This window comes from Pelecanus crispus, chromosome 1, assembly GCF_030463565.1.
Source record: "Pelecanus crispus isolate bPelCri1 chromosome 1, bPelCri1.pri, whole genome shotgun sequence".
Taxonomy (NCBI): Eukaryota; Metazoa; Chordata; class Aves; order Pelecaniformes; family Pelecanidae; genus Pelecanus; species Pelecanus crispus.
In genome coordinates, this window is record NC_134643.1 from 40,938,860 (window position 1) to 40,961,153 (window position 22,294).

General features: G+C 42.1%; 1 protein-coding gene across 1 annotated transcript; it reads right to left on the reverse strand.

Annotated features, from left to right (window-relative positions):
- On the reverse strand, positions 1-17,748 carry BEST3 (bestrophin 3). The gene is made up of 9 exons (XM_075718466.1): positions 17,597-17,748; positions 15,791-15,885; positions 14,992-15,225; positions 9,461-9,615; positions 8,689-8,766; positions 8,133-8,285; positions 4,628-4,708; positions 3,121-3,272; positions 1-907 (listed from the first exon to the last, which is right to left on the reverse strand). The coding sequence occupies exons 1-9, from the start codon at positions 17,746-17,748 to the stop codon at positions 1-3; spliced, it is 2,007 nt and encodes a 668-aa protein (XP_075574581.1).
- Positions 17,749-22,294: the final 4,546 nt, after the last annotated feature.

Below are 22,294 nucleotides of genomic sequence, written 5' to 3' on the forward strand. Positions count from 1 at the left end.
TCAAAGTTTTCTTTCACTTCTCTCATTAGAAAATTCTACTATGGCTGTTTCTTTAGTATCTGGGTTTTCCCATAAGTGCTGCATCTCAAACGTCTCTGGAGCAGCAGCAGAGGTAACATTTTTTCCATCACTGAAGGTCCTTTGTTGTGAAGTTGTCCCACAATCTGCTAAAGGAGGTGCAGCACTGGCGTCTGACACTGTGCTATGACTATGGAAGCTTGGTAAACTCCATCGCTGAAGGTTTCTCTCAGGATCTGTTATGAAACCGGCTATGTCACTACCGTGGGGTTCAGGTTTGGGCTCCCCTATCACAGTAGGAAGTGACTGATGCACCTCAGAGCCTGGGAGGTATGTAGTCATTTCTGGGGGGAAAAAAGGATGGTCCAGAAGAGTCACATCTGCCTTCGTTAGGCTCCTTTGGAGCTCCTCTTCTGGCATGCTCGCGGTGCGCTCTGTTTGCGGATCTGGTTTGCCCAGCACATCAGGTGCTTTCCCCTCAGCTTCAGAGATTATGACCTCAGGAACTGGCTTGTTTGTCTCAGATGAGGTGTCGCTGTCACCAAACTGTGCCTCGTTCCTTGAGGATTCAGTTATGGGTCCTAGATCTCTGCTACTATGAAGTCTGTTACTTCTGTCAACTCCTTCGTGTTTCTTCTTGAAGCTTGACGTAGAGTGTCTCCCTCTTGTGTGCATTTCTTGCAACCGTCTGATGTGCCCCTTTTCATCAGCTGGGAAAAACACCGAATTCTCACTTGTCTGCCGACTATAGCGCTGGTGAGTTGGGGATGAAGGGCTCTCATGAACGCTGAGAAATCTCTTGACTCTTCTCAGCACTGAATGTTGTCTTCGGTGCTTCTCTTCTTCCCAGGGCCACTCCTCCCCATAGAGGAATTCTGTATCAGCCAGCCTGCCAAATAAAGCCAGGTAGCACGTGTCACATATAGGAAGCATGCGGTCTACCTGCACATATATCCTGCTGTCTCAGCAAGAAGACATAGGAACCAAGGCCCTAGTGTGTCCCCAAGGAAGAGCATGGAAGGGGTGAAAAAGGGGTGAGGGCACCAGGAAATAGTCCCCGTGCCTTTGGACCAGCTGATCAATGAAAGCTCTTCATGTCCAGATGTTTCTTTTCCTGAGGACCAGGCTGGGAGGGCATCCAGCCAGGCACCTGGCCCCATTTCATATTTGGGCTGCAGCCCTCTGTGGCAGCTCCACATGGTTAGGCTTGTGCTTGGGGTGAGGGAAAGAGGAGAAAGAAACCCTGCTCAGTGCTGTAGATACTTTTCCAGCAGAATCCCTTGGGCAAAAATAACAACAGTGAAAAAGCCACTCCTGGAAGCAGAGTGTGATGGTTTCAAAAAATGTTGGAATTACTCAGATGGCCAAATCTCACTTACTTCTGGGGCACGACAGTGTCTGAAAGTCCCACATGTACCTGGTACTCTTCTCCTGCCCATCATCGGTGGTTCATGAGGACGACTACTGCTTCATCTGCCAGGCAATTCAGTACATATTACTGGCTCAGTGCACCCCAGAAGACAAGTCACATTGGCCCCGTTACCTGTCCTAAGGGCAAGGATGGCAAAGGGGCTCAGGCCAAATCTGAAGCAAGGAGCACATGGAGGCTACGCTAACCTGGAGGGCCAGAGAAATTTCATCCAGCATTTGTGAAGATGTCGGCCTGCGGGGACTCGGGAAGACTTTGGAATTGAGCTCAAGTTTTATATATTAGCTTTGGACTTGGATGAATCTTTAGACCTTGTTTTTGAAGTCTGCATAAGAACTACCCATTTTTTTTAGAGAGATGAACAAAGAAACAGTTCAGAGGAGAAAATAATTAATAAAAAAGTCATCACATCAAAGCTGTTTGCATTTCACAGGGGCTAACATGGAGCTATTTTTCATTCACTCCCCCCTTCATTTTTTGTGTGAAGTGCTTCTTACTCAAAATTGTCTGCAGACTTAATAACGTTTCTTCTTTACTTTGCCACTTTTTTTCCCCTAGCAATTGCAGTAAAATAAATTATATTCTATGGATTTTTCTTCTTTACTGTTTTACTTTCTGCTTTACTTTTCTTTTGGCCATTTTATAGTTTTTCCAGAAGGAAATAAATTCTGAAAAAAGCTGTGTGTGATAAAAGGAACTCATATAAACCGTGGTTCTTTGTACTAGAATGCATGCAAAAATGGAAAAATAAGAGGAATAAAAATGAGAAAACACCAATTTCCAGGCCAAATGAAGCAAAAAAATTAAGCACATTTTATTTTGATAACGGCTGGAAAATTTTGGAAAAATTGAAAACTTCTTAAGATAAATTTTAAAGTTAAAAAAATGGCTACTATAAAGTTTTTAAAAAGATTTTTCAGATAAAAATGTCTACTTGCCCTGGTATTTGTTCAGGCATGGTGGTATTTACACTTACTGACCTGTTCTATATTACAGCATATCACAAGTGTTTCAACTCAACAGTTTCTAAGCTGACTGGCCTATCACTGATTTGTCATATAGGTCCTGACAACATGGTGCAATCCTACATCCTCTATAAGTTTCTTTATAAGGATGGTTCTTGTGCTGATCTCTGCAAATAACTCCTTTATCTCTTCACAAAATCTGATCGCTCCAACTGCCATGCCTAGATTATTAGCCAATGAAAAGTCATACAATGTTTAAGATAATTTCTTGTTTATCTTCATAAAAATCTGGACTAATTTTAGCCATCATCTGCCAACAAAACAAGCAAAGGAATAGCTATTTTGCTAACTGAGGGGTGTATGAAGAATCTATAGTAAATAAAAAAATATTAAGAAAAGTCAGTCGTTATTTTCATGCCATCTTGTGCTCAGAAACTATCAACAAACCCTCCCTGCAAACATACTCTATTTCTTAATTACACAGTTTAAGCTGTGGGTGCACAGTTTGTATGAGCACATGGACCCCTGGAGACATCATCCCACCAACGCTAGCTTGTCCACTCCCTCCTAACATCATCTCTGATTTCCATCTTCCTCGTTTACAGTATCATCACAGCCCACAGCCCTGCGCTGACTGTCTGTCAGTCAATATGGGCTGTAGGGGTGGTGATCTTTCTGATGGCATTAAGGACCCTTAGTGCCACTCACCCCATTTCAATAGTCGATCCAAGAAATGAAGGAATACAGTAATCAGCAGCTGCTTTTGTGTAGGGCGGCCGGGCAGAGGAATCGTTCCAGTAAATATCTTTCTCCATCCTTGGTAGGTTCATGTGCATCTCGTCCACCGCCAGAAGTGAGACCTTAGATTTTTTTTGGTATAGATCATGTCACGTTCAACATAGTACAGTATACAAAATAATCTGCTTTGTACTCCCTGGGTCATCATTTCTTTCAGAAACCCTTTAAAATAAGCTGTGTATGCTGGCCTGGGCATTGGGAAGAGAGTCAGTATTATAAAATACACCCTCTATACCCTCCTATACTCATGAAAGCATAAATTTTATTGTAACTTGAGTCTTCTGTGCTGCAAAGATATTTGCGTCAGATTGAAGTCCTTTCCTGACGCATGATGTAGTTAAATGGACATGTGATCCTCCACATGCTATGGGAAGTCTGTGTAGAGTATTAGTTGTGCTCCTTAAAATGTCCAGAGGTTGAGAAGCTTTCTGACAGGCTTCGTCCACATTTTAAGACATTCAGAACCAAGTATGTGACCATCCTGTTCTAGGGCCTTACAATATATTTCATACAAAGGGCTCTGAGGCACCGTAGCATGAGTAGCCTGAGGTAGTGTTAAGCCAGAGAGCATCTTTGGCAGTGTGAAGGACTTTCCCACTCCTGCGTGTACCTGCATTGCTTGCTTTGCTTAATATGCTGGTTTGCTCACCCTGCCCTTGTTCTCTCTAATACCTGGGCTCTGCTTTGCAGTCTCGGTGGTCCCCAGCAAACATGGGGTCCAACAGCAGCTCAACCCTATGCTTGGCTCTACCTGCAAGGGGACCAGCGGGTACCATGGGACCTCTTCATGTCTTTGGGCTCCTTCATGGCATGACAGACAGGAGCTGTTTGGGAATCGGGGGGTAACTGCAATAAATCTGTACCCTGGCCATCTCACAGCTCCTGCCACTGAGGACACTGGCTCCTGTGTCAACCATAGATGCTACTGTGGGTGGCAGCATCACAACATGAATCATGGTATGGGTCCTGCTTATTAGTTCAGGGCCCTGCTTGGTCTTTTTGGTATCTTCACTGCCATTTTTTTTTTTTTTTAAAGGAAGGTTCATATCCAATATTGTAATCTCTAGACCTTCAGATTAGCAAAACATGTTCTTACCTATGTGGGAATAGATGGCTTTTGGATTTTGCAGGATTGACCTACATTACGTGTTTTTCCAGGCATAAAGTGAGCTTACAGTTTGAGGTCAGCTGTTTGCATGTTTAGTCAGGCATCACAAATGCCAAATACCAAAATCAAGACGCATTAGCTTGGTAAAAACAAAGTCTGGGGATCACAGCCATAGGTACGCCTTCAGGGAAAGAATTTGTTTTGCTGACACTTGGTGCCCTTAATTTGTACCTCAATATAAGAAATAGGATTAAATGTAATGATAACCTATGGTATAGTAAAGCTGGAAGTAGAAATAACAACAGCAACCTGTAAATTTCTATCAATGCACCAGTTAGTTTCAAAATCATCATCATCTTCTCCAAATGGGTTAATAAGTTGTTCAGCGACCTGAAAGGAAAATGAGACAGTGAATAGGGATTGGCATGCCATGTCAGGACTGCTGCCGCAGAGAAAATAGGATCGGATTTTTCTCTCTCTCCCTGCCTGTCACTTGCAATCATAGCTTGAGCTCCTGTATGATGGTTTTGCCAGCCTAGCGAAGGAACATCTTGCATTCCCTGTAGATTCATACCTCCGTGCCTCGTTGGTGCTGTCAATCATGATCATCAGTGCTGGCCTACTGGGAATTGAGGCATGTCTGGGCCACAGCAATTGTCACATAAGATAGTCATTACTTTTCCTTACTGTTGTCTTTGGCTGATTTAAATGAATGTTTAGCAGCTAGGGGCTCTGTTATTGCATTATGGTCTACGATACTTCACCAGCCCATTGGGTCAGTATTCCCAAGCCCTGCAGCTGGAGTCTGCTGGAGGGAGTACAGCTCATCTTTCCAGCTCAGCCCTCAGCCCCTGCTTCTTTATGGGTAGTGATGCTGATGGCATCCCTCTGAAGCTTTTCAGAAAAAGCAGCCCACCAAAAGCCTTGACTCAAATGGATGCCGTGCATCATGCAAGCCAAAGCCAAGAGACAGGATCTGAGTTTGTTCTTTAATTCAGCCTGCTGGTTTGGGTTTCTGTACTTGAAGTGATTAAAACTGCAGGGGAGAAGCCCATCCTGTGGAGGAAACAGCCAAAGAGTGAGCTCAGGCACTTTTGTGGTGAGGCGCCTTAGTCTGGGAACTGGGCTGGGAAAAGAAACCTTTCTGGCTGCCCCTAGCCTTATTCAGTCCTGCCCCCCGCAAAGGAATAAATAAGTGGAAAAACAACCAGACACTGCCCCCCATCCCCACGATCACAAAGTCCATTGTGGGGAGAAACTCATGGCTGCTGGGAGAGAAAAAAAAGATGAAATAGGAAAATTTAAAACAAAGAAAAAGTTTTAGGAAATTCAGACTGCTTCTCTATTTCTCAGCTGCTTGGTACACTGAGGTTAAATATCCTCTCCCCTTCATGCTTTTCTCCTTCTGTTTGCCTTTTTAAGCCCTGGTTTTGAGGCTGATCATGTTCTTGCTGACCCTTCCAAGCCTTCCCGGTGGTCATCAGGTCCGTGCACAGGAGGCAGTGGCCAGGTCCTCAGTTTAACATGGATATGGGTGAAGCAACTGTATGATTAAACAGCCCTGCTCATGAACCTCGCTATGGACAGCTATGATCTAAATAACTTTTAATAGTAAGGCAGTCACTCCCTGGCTATGTATTCCTATGCGCCTCTAGGTTGTACCAGTGGGTAAGCACTTGCTAACTCTCCTAGGCCACCACTTCCCAGGCCAGCGGTGGAAGACAACAGATGAACTGCTGAGTGGACTAACATGACAAAAACACCCGTAAGGCAGGAGGAATGAAAAGGAGACAGGGGACACCTCTGCTCACACTCGTTGGCCTGGCCCGTGGCATTAAATTTGGTGTATAGCTATGGAAGTGCTGCAATAGGAATGAGCCAGAATGCAGACTGCGTTGCAGCTCTCCAGGGAAGACACTGGATCTGCTCGGTGTAAACTGGGGGATCACTGCCCAAAAATCCACTGCAAAACCTGTCACATGAGCTAAAAAAAGTGAGCAGGGCTGGGACAGAGAGAACAGCAGCGGTGGCCTTTTGCTTGGCTGACCTGGTCCTGGCATGTGAGACATGAATTTATTCTCCAGGAAGGAATGCAGTGCTGGACATCTAAGCCCTGTATTTGGACGGTCCATCTATCCCCGCAATGAAAATGGGGATTTAGAAGTGTCTCACATGATGGGAAACTTTGCCCCTGTGTTGTAGGTATAACAAACCAGGCCCGAGGCCAAGCAATGAGCTCAGTTTAGCCATCATTTCTGAGGAATTGCCAAGTTACTGGAAGTCAATAGCTCGCAGCCCATTCTGCAGCCTGGCAGCCAAAGCCCAGCACACTGAGCAGGAAACCGGCTGTAACCTTCAAGACATAAATATCCTGACTCAGGGGCACTGCAGGTTTGGACAAACCTCCGGTCCGAGGGAGCACTGCCGATATTAAATTTGCTTTTTAAAACTGCTTCTCCTCCCTCTCATTCCCTTATGCAGAAGATTTTTCAGTTACAAGGGCATCTTGTACCTGCCGTAGCCAGGAGTTGGCTGGTAGCCCTGAGCCTTACTGGAAGAGATGCTACTAACAGCCTTCGGTGCCAATGAAAGGGAAACCATTCCCCCCTCTGGAGCACTGGCAGGGAGGTCAAGAGGAACAGCTTACAGTTTTGTAACCTGCTAGTAAAACCCTGGAATACATTGCCTAGAGATAAAGCCTCGCATTTCTGCAGGAGCAATGTGCTCCCCCCGCACCGCGCCAGCCTCCCTTCCTCTCTCTCCCGCTCCCCTCCAGGCTGGTCCCTGTGCGGAAAACCCCTTTTCCCCCGCAACTTCCTAGGACACAGGACTAGAGGAGCTTGCCTTGCAAGCACTTTACTTTCCCCCACAATATGCCCACTTGGTGTGCTGCCTTCTCTACTCTGCTCTTCGGAGTTCGCTGCGGGAAGGTGGTTCTAAAACTGGCCAATTTTGTGCAATTTATATTCCAACAGAAAAGTTAGCTCTAAGTTTCCAGCCATGATTAATAACTGCAAAAGGAAATCCTAATACACATACACCTTAATGTACCAATTCACTTTTTATTTGAAACCTTTTTCCAGTTAGTCTACCTTGATACTCACTGCAGAGGAGAGAACTGCCATGAGGTATGTGGCTTAATTACTCAACTACCAGATCGATGGCGATATGTTAACTGAGCAGGCATCAATGGGCTGATGCGTAGCATACAATTCCTTCCATAACTCTTCTTTTTAATGAACATTTTTATGCGGTGGGGTTGTAGCCAATATTGGCTGTCACTGTTTGATAGCCCTCTGGAACTGGAGACCTTTAATTGCCTGCATCTGATTAAATTAACAGCAGATACTAAAGGCTGGCTTTGATCATAAGAAGAAAGTATGGTTCAGTCCCTTTCAGCCCATGCCAGGTCTGCAGCAGTACTTCCCCATTGCACAGCGGAGTGGGAGAAAAGTTTGGTTTTTTTTTTTAATTTTTCATCTGTCATTTTCTAGTCCAAGTCCTGGGACCCGATTTTGCTGCAGTAATACTCCCTTGGGGAGCTGTGGCTGCACTGGTCCTACAAAAACGAGCTCTTTCAGGTTCCCAACTCTTTCTTACTGTAAGATCTGTCAGGTGGAATTAAAAAAGTATTGCATGATGTTTCTTTATGACCACAGGACACTTTGGGCTGAATTCAGCTTTGGTGTAACTCCATTAATCTTTGGTGATTTTACAGTGTGCCACAAATCTGACACTTTGACTTCAGCTCTGACACCTTCACCAGCTCCCCTTTGGAGGGTTCCCCCATGACCTTTCCAGAAAGCTAGTTTACCTTGAGCCATCCTGCGTAGAAGAAGAACTGTAACAGTGTGAAGATTGGAATGTAAAGATCTAAGTCATGTCCCTGATACCCTTGGTCAGTATCCAAAAACTGGCGCCCTATCAGGCAGGCAAAGAAAAAAGTATAGACTGCAAGAGTAACAACCTGCAAAGAACAAAACTTAATTGAAATCATGCAATAATACAATTTTATGCATAAGGCAACACATACCCAAAGGCCTCTGACTGCCTTTTGCCATATAATTTACAAATCTGTAGGGAGGTATTACAAATAGACAGGCCACAGGAATAATTATAGCCAGGAAGAAGACCCAAGAAACACAAAAACATTTCAGTGCTTCCCTCCCCTCTCCCAAATTATGAAAGGCCTTCAAAACATCTCCACATTAAATATGACTTGAATTGTTAGCCAGGCATCCATGATCCTGTGGGAGTCAACGAGTGCTCAACAGCTTGGAGACTCTGGTCAAGTCTATGGATGTTTTGCACCAAGCTCCCCTTTTATGGAGATTGTGTTTTGAATTTTGTAAAGGGTAATAGCTCAGTACCTGGGTATAGACCAGTGGAATTCCAACCCAATCATAACCAAACAAAAGACTACACCAAGACCGGTACTTATTCATCTCCTAAAGGGAAAAGAAAAAGAAAAAACAAACCCCAACAAACTAAAATTTATGGGGTTCAATTCAAAATTATAAATATTTTGTTGCAGTTCATTTTTGCACATATAAAAGGACAGGGAGATATGAAAGTGTAGTATATTTAAATTGATACCATAACTATATCCAGCACCCCATTGTCACATTTGAATATTCACTTAGTTTATCGAGTTGGAATGCTTAGTATATTACGTATTTCTTCACAAATTATCTTTTGTTTCTATCTTTCCACAGTCTAGTGTTAAATGAAAGAGAATATATTATATCATAAAAAGGATGTTTGACCACTTAATGAAATATTCAGGGAGATTATCTTCCTTGAAACTGATATTAAAATCTTCAAAATGTCAAATTATTCTCTTTTCTTTTCCCCTGCAGCAATGGATCAAGTATGAATTTACAGTGATGTTACAATAATTTTTTACTCATCAATTTGTTGCTTCTGTTAATACCTTCTTAACCATGCAAATACAATCCTAACAAACTGCTGCTGTGTGTGTTTGAGTGTACATCGGTACATAGAGAAAAGTGGTATAAATCCTGAGTAAGATCATTTAGATGACACTGGAGAGCTGTGCACACTAAATCGAATTGTGTAAGTGAAAAGCTACCACACAGCAATTTCAGACTAGTTTTCTGTAGATTTACTTTTTCTACTTACGTTCATCATTGTCTGCAGATCTACACTGTCCCGAATTCTTCCCTCTTTTCGTGCCTTTGATGCCAAATTTCCAAACCAGACAAATGGAACCCAGTATTTCAGGTGGGGAGACTTAAGGTCATCAAAAATTTTTCTTTCATGTCTTGTCATAAAACCTGTTTACCCCCCCGCCCAAAAGAAAAAAAAAAAGACTTCATTTATTCTGTGCTTTCAGTGCTACTGATATTATAAATTTTGAATATGTTTGAATCTGTTTATGCAAAAGTATGCAAAACACTATTTATAATTCTAACTAGTAGCCTCCTCCTCTTTTTTTTTTTTGAGCTTTTTTACCATGATAGATCTTGACTGAAAAAACTTTTTTTTTTTTTTTGCAATAACTGCCTACATAAAATCCTTCTTGGTCAATATATGCAATAATTTGCTATTACTTTGTTCTCATATCTGACCACTGACATATTGCATATATATATAATACTAAGAATTGTACAGCTTACTCTCTAGTTTCATATTCTATGTTCAGAAAAATAAGGAACTGGATATATCAGTCAAGAAACCATCACTTTTCAGCAATAATGGCTTTTAGCAGCATCTCAACATATGTTGTAAGGGCAGTTATGTGACCTTCTGAGTCTGATAATTTTTTGGTAAATCTGCAAAGCAGTGAGCAAGCAACAGAGGATACAAGTGCATGCATGAAACAGAGCTCAACAGAGAGCGTGCCTTCTGCCAGCGAAATACTTAACCGCCAGATTGTGTTTCATGTTTTCTTTGGGGTTATGAAGGCGTGCAAAGAGATGGAAAAGGAATCATGCACAGAAATCCTGCTGCTAGCAGGACACCGGGCCAGATGACATGCTGTGGGGCTGCAGGCTGAAGCTGCTCTCTGCCTGGCAATTTGCCTCGCCGGGGTGCTGGGAAGGTATTAAGTTTCCTGCAGAGTTCTTCTGGCCTTGTGAAGCCCTGCTTCCCCCTGCTTCGAGCAAGTCCAAGGTCAGATAGCAGGGGAGCCAGGACTGTGTGGGACAAAACCTGCACCAGAGCAGCTCACTGCTGGGGACTGGCATGGGAGCAGCTGGTTTTTGGAGCAGCACCTCCACCCCCTTGGGCTTTGTGGGTAAGAAAGCGCTGTCCTCCTTCCACCCAGCCTTTGAGAAAAACAACCTCAGAAAATTAATGAGGGGGAACTTCACATTTTCCTTAGTCCAAATCCTGGATTTGCTGGGATTGGAGCAATCTTCAGGTTTGGGGGATCTTAGTTTTTGCTCAGGTGTGTGTGTCAGCTACCAGGGTAGGAATAAGGCTTCTTTTATTGTGTCGACATTAGCTCCAAAACAGAACAAAGTTAATAACATGGCAGCCCCAAAATGAGGGACTCAGCTAATTAATTACAAGTTTGAGTGCTGAAAATTCAATAAGGGAATTGAGAATAGACAGAATTTATTTTCTAGTCTCCAACTAGTAACTAAGAAATAGCCCATTGTTACTAACATTGCTAATGATACATGAAGCAGCAAAAAACCAAATATAGACAAACTCAGTTGTGTTTGGTATAAAAATGTGAATAAGGTAAAAGAAGATTTGTTAAACACGGCAACTTTCTTAAATATTCTGTTGGTGAGGAAAATGCCACTGTTGTACAGTTGCAACAAGTCAACACAGGACGTATGAAATACTGCAACTACTGAGAAGGAATGCAAGGACAGGACAGAAAATTCTGTAGAAGAGAAGAAGTTCAGCAGCAAGACACAGTACTCCTGCAGTATCCTGGAATTTGAGAACAGAATAAGATACAGCTTTTAAAAGATCCCTGGTCAGTTTGCAGCCAGCTCTCCTAATCAACTGCACAGAAATAATCAGGCAACCAGCCAAATTGACCTGCTAGTTATGACTCCTGATCCCTAAAAGTCAGTCTTTCAGGCTGCCTTTGATTTTTGGCTGGCCAACCTGCTTATTACGGGACAGGAAAGGATGTTTCTATCAGGCTGAAACAGACAGACAAAATATCAGAAAATTGACAGTCTGGAGTAAACACCGGATGCAAGTCACTTGAGAGGCTCTGGAAAGTCATTATCTGGAAGGACACAGCCTGAGGGGGTCAGAAGAACAGCAAAGCTCCAAGGATCAGTTCAGCTCTCCACTAAACTGGGTACATTTTTGTTCAGAAAAGCTCAACAGAGCTTTGTTCTTTTAACAATAACATTCAAATTGTCATTATTTTTAAAGTTAAGGTGTTTGTGTTTATATTAATTAAATATTCTCTTTGATGGATATTAATAATGCCTAGTATTCTCATCACAGAAAACATGAAACAATTCTGGATTGCTCTTACTACTGGGGAAGGTTAGGGCAATACGAACAATATGCAGTTCAGAACTGCTTGCTATTATCGCAGCAGCGAAGAAACACTTTATATTCCATTAAATACAGGGGAGGATATCACACCTCAGTTATTAAAATTAAATTGTTTCTAAATATGATCATGCTATTTTTATTCAAGAGTATTCAAAGAATTAACTGAGGAACTCTCTGAACAAGAATGCTGGTTTTGACAAGCACTGGAAGACTGGAGCAGTTCCAGAAAATTGGAAATATTTGGCAAATACTGTGCCAAGATCTTGAAAAGGATGATCTAAGGAATGACAGGGCACCGAATCCTTGCAAAAGTATGAAAAGCTTGACATGGGATGCAATCAATAAAGAATCAAAGGACACTAACGTCAACAGTGTCAGCCGAAGTGGTCTTATGGGAAAATTATTGATGAGAACACAAGCTTGGCTAGAAAAAGTCACTCGTGTTCTCCCTCAAGTGATTCAAGGAGTATTCAGTTCTCCTGTCAAAACAGAATGGTTTGAGACAAGACTGGTTCAGGGCACCTATGCCAAATACTCTGAAGGCCAGTGGTAAGAGCAGAAGGAACTGAAAAGAGGTCATCTCCCACATCTCCAGAGTGCACTAACAATGATCAAGTAGATAAAAGCTTCACTTTCTGCTTCTGTGTTATGTGAGAAAGAATTAATTTAGGTACTTCACTCCAGTAGAAGGTTTGGGACTGCAAACTTCAGCTGTCTGTAGGTATTCATGTAGTTGGGCTCACACCTCATGTTTCTCTTCAGCATTTCCTCTTGACTGTTTTGGGCTGCTCTCTGCCCAGCTGCTGACTCATTGCTCATGTTTTTTAAGACTCATGTTCTTGAGCATCCAACTTCCCTCTTGCACCTTGCAGCCAACAGCATTGGTACACTCAGGACTGCTGCTAGGTATCTGACGCTTACGGCATACACGCTGCAGTACTCAGCATCATAACGTCATGAATCTACATGCATCTACTGCCTACAGCTCCATAAAGAATGGTAACAAATGAAAAAGAGTTCAGAAAAAGGGTTAGGAAGAAGATCCAGCACTGAAGACTGTCTTGTAGGAAGAGACTACAGATGGCGAAGCTCCTGTTTATTCAAGCCTTTATGCACTCTGCTAACAGGTAACTATTGAGAGAAAAATGGTGTTTTCATCTAATTAGAAAAAGAACAACCCAAACCCATTACAAAATCCAGTGACCAGAAAATGACTCTGTGCAAGTTCAGACTGAGAATAAAATTTCACTTTTCAACAGCGAGTTCACCATTGTGAATATCAGTTCACCTAGGTTGCAGTGTAGTCTCCAGTATACCCAGCTGAATTTTGAATCAGGGCTGGTTATATTCCTAGAAGGTATTATAGCTCAGTCAGAAATTTCAACATGATAAAAGATGTTGTGAGTAAGCTTTTATGCCTTGTGTTATGGATGAGTCAGACTAGATTATCATGATACTGTTCTCAGATTTAAAATCTATGAATTTAAGCAGTTCGTTTGCTGCAAAGAGAAATGTGTAGCAATAGTTACGCTGTGGCAGTTCTCAGTTTGATAGCAAAATGCAAAATTGGCACAAGTTGTTTCAATGATGACGGTGCTGTAAGTATCAGATTCTGCCACTCACATTCATATTAAATGCTGCACTCCCATGCAGTCTGATATGCAACGCTGTAGGGAGCTAGGGAGGGGATAATTGCAGAGTACTGTCTTAATCACTGGATGTTAACAGGAGCAAAATATACCCTCAAGTGCTCAGTACTACATCAACAAAAATTCTGTGGCACAATATGCATTAACACCTACAGAATAAGTACTGAAATCCACAGAGCTGACTGCACTATCAATACTTAGTTATACAGTTTATAGTAGAAGATTTTCCACTGTTAAAAAAAACCACCAAACCAAAACAACCAAAACTTGTTTTCCAGTCTACAATTTTTGTACAACACTGCGACATTTTGTCTCTTTTGGAACAGATTGCCTTTAGCAATAGGGAGGCAGAGCTGGATTAGCCTGCTGGAAATGTTGTAATTTTCCAGTGCGTACTAGAAGCAGATTGCTGGGGAGAGTGACAGAAGCTTCCTTGACCTCTCACAGGCTCAGGTAAACAGTTCTGTTGAACAGCACAAGGAAGAGAACTTCAAAATCCAACTGAATCCAACATAAATTATTTTTTTCAGTAAGATCAGTGCATTCTGCCTGGGGTTTTTTTTTTTAATATCCAAAGCTTCTCACACATACTTGAAATGTGTATATGTATATACACACTGCATATTTTAACTTGCTACAACTTTGCTTACTAATCTCTGCCAAAGGAATAATTTTAAGAAATGCAAGACATTCAGTAAAAAATGTATGACTTCTCCTATTTGGAACAGATCCCCACATCTCTGCACTGGTGTTCTACCCCTGACACTGACCACGCCAGTCAGAAGGCATGGCATCACACCTTGCCTTTAAATACTCAGCGGTCAGTCCTTCATAGACAAGCAAAGTCTTACATGATTGAACTCTCTTGCCCATCATCACAGTCACAGTGTTATGAAAAGAAACAGAAAATAAAGGCATGCTGTATATAGTATGTATATATATTTATCCCTGAAAAACTAAGCTTAAGATGAGGTTGTAAATTTAAAGAAAAAATCCTTGGGGTTGGGTTTTTTTAAGTATATCACAACATTTAAAAAGTGCAATCTACTTAAAATGCAATCTACTTAAAATAAATTGAGACAAAGCTGTATTTGTGAAGCGCCTGCAGAGATCAGTCTCTGATACGTGAGACAAAGTTATATCCTAGATATCGAGGCAATGCCATAGAACAAGTCACCGTTCCTACTGCATCATACTGTATTGCAACTACATTATCTTTCACGCTCCGGAGAATGTTGTACCTGCTCCATATGCCTGTGTGTTTGGAGCAGGCCTATTGCCTCCATGATGTCTGAAAGCAGATCCACATAAGAGTCTCAAACTCATTTGATTTCTATGCATTAAAGATGCACACTTAAGGGCACGTCATTTAAGCCACTGACAAAAACGTGGTAGCTTTGACATGGGTTAGTATGAGGCACACATGGGACCGAAGAGGAAAGAAAAAAATGAGTCTGGCTCCTTCCCTCCCTGTGCCCCCACCTCTGAGGGAAAGGAAAGAAATTCTGGGGAGGAAGACTCCGGTACCTGCTCCTACCACGTGGTCCATGGTGGGGAACCTTTTGTACACGGCTGTGCTCACGGAGCGAAAGATCAGCAGAGACGTTAAATTCACGTAACGCATGAGAGTCCTCCTTAACAAGCGCCCATATTCATCTGTGCCCTGGACGCAGCTAGAGATGAGGAACATCAGACGATCTGGCCACGGCAAGTTCACAAACTGGTTCCACCAGCGATTCACCACCAAAGTAACGTAGAAACCTGGACATTAGAAGGGGCAAAAAAAAAGTCCAGTGCCTATCAGGATTTCTGTTTAGGTTACTTTGATTTAGTTTGCAGAGTGTTATTCATATCACTAAGCTGCTACATTTCCCAGAATAAATGGAGTAAGTCACATCAAAACCCAGGATGCAATCAGTGCTAATTATTTAATAGACACTGCAACTTAATGGCCTGTTCCAGCTGAGTATCTCATGCTCATGAACTTCCAAATTTCCTTTTCTGTAGTAAACCTTGAGTGGATTCAGTGCTTTGAAAGATCAGGCAAAATGTATCAGTGTTAGTGGGCACTATATATATATGTGTGTATATATATATATATGGAAACTTTACTCTTTTGTTGGTATATTAAGAACATGAGCATAAATTTTGATGTGACAAAAACAACTTGAATTTAAGAAGACCTGTTGGAAGCTGATGATTTTATTGTGAGCCTCTAACCCCTCATATGCCCCTCAGCTCTGAAATGCTTCCATGCATGGACGTTCACAAAATGCCTGAACAGAGACAGCGTTGGAGAATAATTTCACATGTAACCAGTACTTACCAAGCACAAAAGTTACCGGGATTTGTTCAGCGTATTTGTCACAGTAAATTGATAATTTTTCAAAGAACCGTTTTTGGCTACCTGTAAGAAAAAATCTGCAGCAAAAATAAAATGTATCTGTCCTTTCATAATATTCTGGCACTAGCTACAAAGTGTAAATATGTATAAATAATCAGGTATGTGCAATTGAGAGCAACCTTGGCTGATGTCTTCAAGCGAATTCTTAAAGGTAAAGTGCTGAACACTTTTGGCATGTAATAAAGAAGCTGGAGGAGAAGACAGTATTATTCCCTAGTCTTTGCAGTTTTCTCATGACTAATTTGACTGGCACTACTAATTAGGGTCAATACACCTGGAGAATTAGCTTGCTGTGTCATACAGACCAATGATGATAGTAAGCTGTAAGTCTGCAAGTAGAGCTTGCTCTCCCTTTTCAGAGGGCTACTTAGTAAAAATGCTCAGGTCTGCTTAAATTGCAAAAGGTTACCAATCTCTAATTGCTCTTATTTGAAAATGGTACATTGTTGCAGCATTTTTTTTTTTACTCTTGCTCCTATGAATTTTTTATTTTCCACAAGATTAAAACCACAACAACTGTATTTATTTTGCAGGGAGGAAAATATTCACCAGATGATAGAAAATGAGTGGAGCATGGCAGCTTCTGCCCATGAAAAAAGATATTTAATGAAATATAACAAGCTTAAATATAAATATTTTTTTTTATTTGTATAGATGAGTATTATAGTTATTCTTTGGTTTTACATAAAAAGAACACATGACAAATACTTGGTGGGTTTTTCTTACGATTGTGCAATAAAACCTGGAGCACATATAGAAAGCTTTCCATGGTGTATTTACCATGGTCTTTAATTCTCTAACATTTCAGTAAAACTAAATTAATTTAAATTAATGTGAGACTCTGGTGTTTCTTTACATATTAATGCTGTAATTTTCTTTCTGAGTTTACAGGTATAGATTACCGAACATTTTGGAAAATCAGTGATTAATCACAGACAAACTGAAGCTCATTTTCTCCTTGCTTCACACAGAAGGCAAACACTGAGGTCTAATTACGGATCACAGTAAGAGCCGAATCATGATTTTGATACTTATGTGTAGTACACTTCATCAATTAAAAGTTTCACTGTACTAATTGATGCATCGCATCTGTCACACCGGTGTTTAATTCACACCTTGGTGGAAGAAGCAATGCTCCTAACGTGACCCCCCCCAGATGGTGGGTAACACACAGGTAATAACCCGTCTGTTTGCTTGGCCTTCTGCAAGCTTAAAAATAAAGTTTGCCATGCTGTCCTAGCTTTAAGCAAAACTGCTTTTCCTGACTATATATCCTGGCTCACAAATTATTACCTTTCAGGGATGCTAAAGAAATTACCACTGAGCAACTGAAGGCACAGTTCTGCAAGTAGAACGAAAGGCCTATACTTATCATTTAAAGCAGAGAGGCACGCTCGCTGCCGCCAACTCGACATCAGAACGATAAAAGCTATATAACATAGGCTAGCTATGGGTGTTTATTTAGCCTGACTTCAGCAGGATGGTTGCTCAACGCTGGGCTGAAAGTAGAATCACCTGAATATGATAGACAGTATTTTATTTATACCCTACATGCTTTCTCTGGAACATTAAAGTAAATGTGGAAAGGAAAGGATGTTATAAAAGGTCCAAGGAAAAGACAATAATGATGTAGTAACCTCCCCGCCCAACCATCATTCATCAGCCTAAACTATGAAGTGTGAAACTTCGGTATAACATTTAATGAGATGTGAATTGGAAAGAGTGTACCTGTATAACACACTTATCGCTGTGTAAAGAGTAGCAAAAACAATAAATTCTCTGTACAGCAATTTGTAGATGCTGCCTTTCCACTTTAGGAGTAATCTGTGAAATCCAAAGAAAGTGGCATTTGCTACTTTGCTGGAATAAGTGACTGTCATCGTCTTGGCAGGCTGTGCCTAGAAACAGTAGAAGAGAAGCAGGAAACCAACAACATTTTAGACAGCGTATCCTAACCTGAATGCACCCTTGTATAGATAGATACATAGACATACACGCATATAGACGCATATAACAGTGTATGTATACATAAATACATGCTGTGTGTATTTTTATATCTATATAAAAAGAGAGAGAGAGACATAAAAATCTTGCAGTTACAAGCCCTGTTGAGACCTGCAGATTGACTGATGCAAGGCTGTATTTGGGCGTTACCTCAAAGACCACCCAAAAGCAACAGCTAGCACCGAATGTGGCCACTTGCCTGGGTGGCAGTGGCAGGGACAGGTTACACCTCTGAAGCCTCTGCTTACTTTCAGTTTGCTCCAGTCTGGCACGAGCAAAGAAAAGGAAGGAAGTTTGCTTGAAATTTTTTTCAAACCTTTGTCAGCACTCCAGCAGCAGAAGTAACGCTAAATTCCACAAATGCACCTTCCTCCCCAGCCAGTATTTTTAGCTGGCTTCGGTAATTATACTCATCTAAAACCAAATGAGATTTGGAGACTGCCTCTTTCATTAACGGTTACGACAGCAGCTGAGATCAGCTGGAGAACCCTGTTATTTCTCGGCTTGGAGGCTAGATGTGCTCATCAATACTTCAGCATTGCATGGCCATGCAAAAAGAAGCCACAGGGCTGCTCAGGTAGGCAGTGTGCAACACAGTGTAATTAAAGCAGTACTAAAAGTATACAGGGAAATATTTTACGCTGGGTGTGTTACTTGCTTACCCAGTGTAGGGAGATGCTACAGGAACTTTTACAAAAAAACCTAACTCTAAATGTGAATGAAAGCAGTTTTGTACAGCATGCAAGAAAGAGAGTAACTAAGACGAGCACAAAGCCTCAAGGTAGTTATTGTGTATCATAAAGATGATTCTTGTCTATAATTTTTTGATGCCACTGTAGGTCATTTACTCTGAGAAAAAAATCTGAACCCCTAGTTAATAGATGGCTTAATAGTATGTTATGTAACTTGGCTGTATCTCTGATGCAGAGCATAAAGTAAGCCATTAAAATTCAGCTGTAGAAGTGCCACTTTTTCTTTTAGTCACCAAGGGAATCCACAGGGAAAAGACACCATAAACCTTCTATTGCTGATAGACTGTCTCTTCTCATCTGCAGAATGGCTGCTCAAGGTTTGCCAGTGTGGGCTTTGAGATTTTTTTTTTTGGTGTTATTGGGTTTTTTTAAGATGCATGGGTTTTAGTCTTTAGTATCCAAATGATAGTTTTCCTGAGAGTTGGCACAGGCCTTTAAATTTTTTATTGTCTTTGTTGAACTCCAAAAAGTTCAATTCAGGAGCCAAACTGGCTGACTGGCATGCAGAAATGCAGTTCTGTGTGCTAAAAAGCCTGTGGTCAGGCTGCAATGCTTAAGAAAATGGAAGCAGAGATTTCCATTCCCCAGCAGAAATGGAGCTTTATAAACAATGGGAGAAGTCTGTGGCTGGGCTATAAGGGAGGAATGGGGTAAAAACCCACTCTTTTTTAAAAAAACACGATACACTGAGTTTCCTGGGATCACTGTAGGAGGCTTTAGTCTTTGCCCATTGATGCTGGGGAGTATGTGTGTTCAAGCCATATCGTCAAGAAGTGTGCCTCTATCTCCCCCCTAATATCCAGTTTGTAATGGAAACCTCCAGTGGGACTGCCTGCCTGTGGGGACTTACATCTAGAAAAGATACCTGGTAACGTGAGGGCTTATAGCCTAGCAGGAACCCAGACCCCCAGTGCGACACAGTGCAATGATTAGAAGATGAAATTAGACAAATGCAGTCTGAAGTAAAACATAAATTGCTGACCATGGGGGCAACCAAATATCAGAACAGGGGACTGGATAGACACCCTGTGATTTAGAATCTTTAAGATGAGAGCAGATAGTTGGACAAAAGATGACCTGCAGGAAGAATTCACATAGCTGGGACATACAGGGTTGAGTGGCGCTGCTGGTCTCCCCTGGTATCTGGGCATCTGTGGAACTTTCTGTCCAGTCCAGACAGAAACTTGTGTCATGGGCCATGGAGGGAACAAGATTGCTTGCAGCCCCCTCACAGCATCTGCAGCTCTGCAGTGATTAGTGTCAAATCCATGGCTCTCAGTTTCTGCATAGGGGGTTCAGGAAGGAGTCATCCTCCCAGGCATCAGTGACTGGATGGTGCCAGAAACTGGCCAGCAGCTGAGCTGGACAAAATGGGTCCACCTCCTCTATGGAGCTGCAGCAAATCCTGTCTTGCAAGGCCTAGTTGGATGGGGTTTGGCCACAATTGCAGAGCTGTAATGATAATAGGATTCAGGCTTAAGAATATTTCCCCCCGATTAAACTGGCAGAGGAGAGTTTTCTCCATGAAGTGCAATTTGCCTGCTTGATTCAAGTAACTATATTTCACTTAATCAGATTGCAGCCATCTCTCTTAGCACTTTACTTGATGCCCTTGGCTCTGAATAGAAACCCTTCACATTAGCTTGTGGGGTACTGGACGCCCACAGCTTTTTCTTTCTGCCTCTGAAATGGGCCAAAGAAAAGTGGGACTGTTACAGCAATTTCAGGCTTTGGCACCTTTGTTTCTTTGCCCTACCTTGCCTGTGATGCTCTGTATTTTAGTTTCCCACTAAGCAAATGCTTTATTGAACATTTATCATTGGCTTCATATAGGAACCTCAGGGTAATATCATGTAATGTCCTAAAATATACATTAGGTCAGATTAGGTGAGCTAAGATCCCTTTAGACTATATGAAGCTATGACAGACAGCTATGTGTCCGTCTAATTAGATTTCACAACATAGCAAACAAAGATTTTTAAACCTGCAGTTGTGTTTTTTTCTCTGGGAACAACTACAGCCACTTAGGTACAGCCCACCCACCAGCGGGAAATTTGGCATAAAGCCTTGGACTGGGTCTGGTTCTTGCACGGTGGTCCCAAGCCCTTGGTTCATGGGCAGCATGTTGACTGAGAGTTCTTCCAACATTACTCATGCTCACAGGAAATTAAAAAGCTAAAACCGAGATGGACAGGAAGAGCAAAGCATAACGATGCCCCTCAGCACATTCCTGCCTCAGCGCTGTTTTGGCTGGGGCCACAGAAGGACAGAGAGAGTTAGATTAGATACCAGAGGCACTGGTGCCATGAAAGACTTTCCTATTAATCGTGTTGCCCTTAACTTCATTAGCAGATGTAGGGCTACGCTTTCTGCTGGTATGGATTTGTGAGTTTTGAGGACATAACACAAGTTATGCACATTTTATGTCTGCAGAGACTTTGGCTTCTATCTATGATGCTACTTCTCCTTTTGTTCAGTGCTTGTTCCCTCTCTGAAACTTTCTCAAGCACAGGCTGAAATGTGAGTTACATATTACTCCACTTTTGCTAAGATCATCAGAAGCCTTTAGGCATAAACACCTAAAAATAAAATATTTTTTTCCCCCCCTTACTAATATTGAGCCCAACTGTTAATTGGATTTTTGCCTGGCTGAGAATTTCAGGATGCATTAGGATTCAGAGAGAAACCACAGTAAAAAATAACAGCCATCAGTGTTTCCTCACTGACCATGAAAGGCACATTACAGCACGTATAAATAAATAGTGCCTCTGCGCAGACCTACCCCTTGTCATTGTATCACCTTATTTCTTGGCTTATGACATAGTAGAGAAAGTGAGTGAGAGAGATTTGAGTTAAGTCAACTATGAAAGCATATTAAGCTCCCGCTATATCCACTGACCTGCTATTTTGATTCAGCAATCGAAGCCCGAAGGCAGATCCCGGACCCTTCCTCTTCCTCAGACGTCCCAAACAAAGTCCCCTTCAGGTCTGCAATAGTCAGCTTGCTCTTCCCTTAACCTGAAGCAAGGGGTTGCTGCTGCCGAGCCCCAGGAGGAGTGGACTGACAAGAACAGGGGTTAAAATGTCTTTCCACTTCTGGAAGTCTGTTTTTGCCAAGTACTCTGTCCTGTCAGTTACAGAGGGAACAAACGCAAGCAGCAGCAGCAGCAGCAGCTGCTGATCTTGCTCTTTTCTAGTCTATAATTATAACGCCACTTGCCATCCGAAGGACCCCTTTCATTTGAATGAAGAATCTTGTGACGGTTTGGCTGGCACCTCCAGTTTTCTACATTTTATTTCTCGTCCCTAAAATGGGATGGACAAGAAGGGAGTATTTTTCTCTGAGACTTCTCTTGAAAAGAGTGATCTCTTTGAGCCAGCCCGGCGAAGACACATCGGTGAATAGCACTGACTACATCTGAATGGGAAGACCGGAGACAACCCCATCAACTTGGGAATGTGCCTCAGCTGCACCTCGATCCCACCCTGGAGCACAACTTTGCTGCATTGCTGATTCAAATTGGGAAATCAGGACTTCAGGGTACGCTGTAGAAATCACCCATTCCTCCAAACAGGCAGAGTTGCTGTTACCAAAAGTCCCATCAGACTCACTGAACCTATTCATGATGGTACATTGCACCATGTGAAAGCCTTTCTGCGACTGGAGGAT

What these genes read in the sequence shown, in the direction of transcription:
- BEST3 (XM_075718466.1), bottom strand. Translation starts at nt 17,748, where the DNA reads ATGACAGTCACTTATTCCAGCAAAGTAGCAAATGCCACTTTCTTTGGA. An exon ending in GGACCACGTGGTAGGAGCAG is followed by an intron (nt 9,616 to 14,991) that starts GTACCGGAGTCT and finishes GGGGGTAAACAG; the next exon opens with GTTTTATGACAAGACATGAA. An exon ending in ATCTGCAGACAATGATGAAC is followed by an intron (nt 8,767 to 9,460) that starts GTAAGTAGAAAA and finishes TTTTCCCTTTAG; the next exon opens with GAGATGAATAAGTACCGGTC.